Source organism: Centruroides sculpturatus, unplaced genomic scaffold (genome assembly GCF_000671375.1).
Source record: "Centruroides sculpturatus isolate CEXI.00-Female unplaced genomic scaffold, Cexi_2.0 scaffold4104, whole genome shotgun sequence".
Classification (NCBI taxonomy): domain Eukaryota; kingdom Metazoa; phylum Arthropoda; class Arachnida; order Scorpiones; family Buthidae; genus Centruroides; species Centruroides sculpturatus.
Window position 1 is genome coordinate 1 of NW_019388210.1, and position 5,390 is coordinate 5,390.

Sequence of the window (5,390 nt, forward strand, 5' to 3'; positions counted from 1 at the left end):
AAAAGTAATAGTGGAAATTGTAGAAAACTCCAGGATGATCGATGTTTCTTACAACGTATCAAATCAATTTATTATTTTCTTTCCTATAAAGAAGAATTTTGTGTTTTTTAAGTATTATATAATGTTAAAAATGTCATTTTATTTCAAACTAACAACAGGAACTTTGTCTTCATTCATTGGGAAAAGTAAATAAGTAAAAGGAAGAATATTTTCTATTCAAAATTTAAATAGAATTCTTATTGTTAAATGTATAAAAATAGATTAAATATATATATATATATTTTTATACTCGAGCAGTTTCATCTTATTCTGGGTATTTTATTGAACGTAGAAGTTTGTTTTTAATACCTGACTACATTATGGATTATAAAAAATTTCAAAGTAAATACACAAACTTTTAAAGAATAAAGCTGTAGTTGAAATGTACTCGACGTTCTTTGTTCAAACAAATGTTTTTGATAGACAAATCATGGGAGAGTTTAGAAAATAAATTGAGTGAAAATCTGGAAAAACTGTAACATTATTTTTAAAATTATCATTTATTATTAAATCCAATTAAACCAGTTAGTTCAGTAATGTAACTGAATAAGATAGAAGCGGATCTCTAGAGAGTTATCATTAGCAATTTGTGGAGATGCTGGGCCCTTCTTCTTCCTAATATAGGAGTCAATAAAACATACTAGAAATGCAAAATAGGTTGCTGCGACATTTTCAACAATGATCTTATTATAAGACATGGATTTAGATTTATTAATTTGCTACAGGGCCCACCGGTGATCTAGTTGTTCCGTCTCCTGAACACTTGGAGTTCGGTCGTGGGTTGGGGTTTTCCGGATTTTCTTCACATCTGTAACGCCTGAATAGGGGTCAGTTACCCTTGAAAAGATCTCCGGGAAGGCATCCCCTAGGCAGATCGCCCATGTGTTGCGGTGCCAAAGCTTAACAAACAGTTTTCTAGAGTTACACAATGCAACAGATGAAGTAAACGTGCAGGCTGAAGAACCCTAAAATTGTTTTATAATAATTTGGAAGCTCTCTTTACATGTACAAAATTTTTTATTATGCATTTAATTAATTTATTTATAATTTATTTTACCTCTTATCTTTATTTTAAGCTTTTTTTTCTAAGTGTTGTACTTTTGCCAATTAGTTGAAATAATAATGATCATTTGAAAAGATAAAAAGAATGAAACTCTTTGAAAGTTTTTTATTTAAATTTTTCTCTTTAATTAAAACATTGGTTATGTTTTTTTTTCTTTATTCTGTGTACTGAAGCAGTTACATTTAAAAATTTTTGAATCAAATTAATTTAATTTAAATGAAAAGCCTATGAATGTTATAACTCGTTTCAATACGCAATATCAATGCTTTGGACCTTCCTAATGTTATCCTCTAAGACATCAATCGTGTGGAATCTGTTACAGTACACTCTTTCTTTAATATAGCCCGATAAAAAGCTCTAAATTGTTGCCACTGGCTCCTATGATATGTGGCAAGTTGCTCTATTTTGCTAGGAGTAACCCTGTGACAGAAGAGTATGTGAAAATCCACACAGCCAGCGGTCGTGCTTATGCCTCTGCTGCCATATATATATAAGACAACGCATGGGCGATCTCCAAGAAGGGTTACATTCCCGAATGATTTTCTACAGGAAACCAGCCTCTACTTAGGTATTAGACACGAGAAGAAAACCCAAAAAAACTTTATGTAGCTAGCACGTTGGTCAAGAGGAAACCAGCGACCACTGGTAGGTTCCTTGTTTCTTAAATTAAGAGTTACTATTATAGACGTGAAATATCGATAGTCAAATGTCTGTGTTAATGATGATGTGTTAAAATACTTGATATCTTTAATGTACCTGAACAGATGCTAAGTGTAAATAACCCAAAATAATAATAATAAAAAGAAAGTATCTTTATTACACAATTGCTAAATAAAACACTGTTAAAAGAATATTCTTTTAAATTTAACATTATTGCACAAAACCGTAAAAGTGAATTTAATCCCCTAAAATATTTCCTATTTTCCTATAAAAATTATCTTGTGCAATATCAAACTTTAAATGTAGCTAAAACATATATTGTAATTTTCTTTTCATTTATTAATAAAAGAGTTTTACCACAAAAGCACTTCAGAAACTGTTCAGAAACACTTCACAGCACATGTAATCCCAGTACAGATTTATGTCACACGAGCACCACTGTTGCCATGTCTCAAGCAGTAGTTTCCCCTAAAACGAAAAACAATTCCCCCTAGAAATCGAATAATGAAATAAAACTCAGAAAGCAAGCTGGATGTAATGGCCACTTAATAATACGCGAGACAGACTTTTCTCAGTTGTGAAGAGGGATAGAGCTAAGGAGAAATAAAGCGAATAAGAAGAGATACACCTTTCCTTTAACCTTGGAATTGTAATCGTGATCTTTTGGTTAAGATAAAAACACAGTGACCGTATCAAAATACAAATATATTTTTATCCCGTGGCTGTAAATCTCCCAGGATTTCCATCTCTGCCTAGAAATCATTTACCTCCCCCAAAGAGTTTCCTCTAGGTTCTTCCAAAAATATTTCTCCTTATAGAAAAAATCTACAGGGAATTTCCCAACTTGGTAACGCTGTCGAACACCTTCATGAACTTTGAAAACTTGAAAAAAACACGTTTTGAGTCTCTAAACAAAGTAGAGAACGGATTATATAGTATTATGCCACCATATTTTCCTTCAAACAATCTAATTTTCACAGAAAAGGAATAAGTGGATAAACATATATCTGTAGACAATGTGTATTTCAATTACCCACATTACCCGTATTACTTTATATATCTGTAAAATTTAAATAAGAACTAGTCTAACAATTATTCGAGAAACTCATCCATCTCTAGGCTCTGGCTTCTTTACTTCTGTATTTAAGAATCACTTATAATTATAATATTAAAACGACCTTCATATAATTTATAAGCCTATATATGTTTTAAAAAGTAACATATATATTTTCTCTCTCAAATTTTAATCATATTTTTAATTTATTTAACTCAAAATATATGCTCTCCATCTTCAATTAGTATTTACTTGCCCCTGTAAATCATACTTTTCCTTTAGCAGTGGAGTTGTGCCAGTCAGCTATCTAACTCCATTCTCGAGATTAAGGAAACAAACAGACATATCTTCTTTATCAATTTTCTACAATTATTTATAAATATTTTTCATTTTTTTTCCGTTCTGTAAGCACTTAGAGTGGCCTTATTATTATGCCCAACATGGGTGTGATAAGCCCACAATGGGACGGAACGGTAATGATGGAAGGAATCCAAAATATCCAGAAGAGATAAGCCCTGAAGAATATGTTATATATAACATATAGTAATATATTATACAGTAATTTTTATTCACAACTGCATACCTACTTTTGTATCCCTATGTATAATAGTACTTTCCCTCTTATATATAACAGAGACGTGAGAGTAAAAATTCATTTTTTATGGTCACTCGTAAAACCTATTTTAACATAAATACATATATATAGTACTTTCCCTCTTATATATAACAGAGACGTGAGAGTAAAAATTCATTTTTTATGGTCACTCGTAAAACCCATACATACATAAATACATATATATTTTATTATATTTTTTAAACAATTAAAGCCATACCAAGTACTAAAAAAGGAATTTAAAAAATTTACCTCTCACAGCAGGTTCTTCTGAATCGCCAGCCTTGGTAATTACATCATCAGCAGCTCGTCTAACTGCTTCTAATGCACTTGAACGTTTATCTAAATCTTTCAAAACAGCCTTATTATCACAGATTTGTTCATGTATTTTTTCTGGATGAGCAGATATTGGTTCAGCATTATTAAGCTGTTCTGCTGTAGATGATAATGCATTTAGCATTCCATCTAATTTATCAGAAAACTGTAATATATAAAATAATTCATGTTAAAGATGTAAAGAAAATAATGGACAATTTTTAGACATAAAAATACCTGAGAAGTTGCCTGCAGAGCTTCATCAAGAGCATCTTGCCATTCACGAAGTGCCATTTTTAAGCTGTTGTAGCGATTATTATCCAGATCTAAAATTGCTTGGACTTTATCACCTTCATCTGCACTGCAAAGCTTTTTCAAAGCAATAGCAGTCTTGTTTAATTTATCCAAGAGTGGTTTATGTTCATTAACTGATTGCAATAATCCCTAAATGAAATTTAAAATAATTTACTTTTATAAATTCTGTAATATATTTGAATAATTAAAAATTATTTAATGATAAATATTAACTTTATTCCTATCTTGAAGTTTTTTGATTTGATGAGCATTCAAGGCAGGAGTTTCTAAAAGTTCAGCTTCAGATTCCATTTCATCTAACCATTGACTTATATCTGCATGAGTTTCAAAGAAATGTTCAGCAAGAGGGAGTGCTTGTTCCAAGGCACTGAGGCGATCAGCAGAAAGAGCTGATACAGTATTTACTACATCTTTAAGCTCATCGGCTTTATCTCTGATATGGGCTAAATCATCACTCGAAGACTCTCTCATTAATTTCTTGGCTGAGGCAAGTATGTCTCGAACACGTCCTTTTTGACTGCTGACTTCATCGTTTAAGATCTATCCAAATCAAATTCCGTAATTATTTTTATTTATTTAATTACATATGTCAATAAATAATTACAATTTACCTTTTGTTCTTTTAATAAGGCTGCTAAAGAATCTGGATCAACAATGAGAGGTTCTGCTTCCAACATCTGTTTTTCAGCTTCATGAAACCAATCCAATATTTCATCAATATCTCCAATAACCTACAAATATAAACATTAATATTCAAATATATATATTTTTAATTTTAATAGCTTTAAAAATTAATTTTTTTAAAATACTTATACTGATTACAATTTTGTTACCTATTTTATATAAATTTCTTGGATAAAATATGAATTTCAAATATTTATTAATGTAATGCAAGCTTATAAAAATGTATTAAGAGTCTNAGATTTAAATAACTCCATTTTTACCTGAAAGGCCATTATGATTGTTCCAGCTTGAACAATTGTAACATTTTTTCCATGCAAACGCTTCTGTACTATATTAAATTTCGAATAAAGATCTGCCAAATAGAACAGATGGTTCTTGCACTGTTTTAACTGGTGGTCACATAACGATGGATCCACATTCCTAAGAAACTCTTCAGCTGAGTCCTACAAGTCAACAAGCCACTGTAACCTATCACCTCTTGACAACCACCTTACCTCGGTGTGCAAAAGTAATTGGTTGAAAGTTTCATTATTTTCTTCATATAACTTTGCAAACAGTCTGGAATTGAGAGGATGACCTTTAATTTTGTTTATTGACCACTTTTAGAGTATTATGAAGTTCTCCACTCAGTTTTTTTTTGGCTACAA

General features: G+C 30.8%; 1 protein-coding gene across 1 annotated transcript; it reads right to left on the reverse strand.

Moving 5' to 3' along the window:
- Window positions 1-3,655: 3,655 nt before the first annotated feature.
- On the reverse strand, window positions 3,656-4,816 carry LOC111616825 (dystonin-like). The gene is made up of 4 exons (XM_023358183.1): window positions 4,671-4,816; window positions 4,273-4,599; window positions 3,982-4,188; window positions 3,656-3,910 (listed from the first exon to the last, which is right to left on the reverse strand). Exons 1-4 carry the CDS (start codon window positions 4,734-4,736, stop codon window positions 3,656-3,658), a joined length of 855 nt encoding a protein of 284 aa, XP_023213951.1. The 5' UTR covers window positions 4,737-4,816.
- Between the last annotated feature and the right edge of the window lie 574 nt (window positions 4,817-5,390).

Excerpts from the sequence above, each read along its gene's own strand:
- LOC111616825 (XM_023358183.1), bottom strand. The coding sequence starts at position 4,736 with ATGTTGGAAGCAGAACCTCTCATTGTTGATCCAGATTCTTTAGCAGCC. Across the intron at positions 4,189-4,272 it reads AACTTCAAGATAGGAATAAA|GGATTATTGCAATCAGTTAA; the intron begins GTTAATATTTAT and ends AATTTCATTTAG. Across the intron at positions 3,911-3,981 it reads CTCTGCAGGCAACTTCTCAG|TTTTCTGATAAATTAGATGG; the intron begins GTATTTTTATGT and ends TATATATTACAG.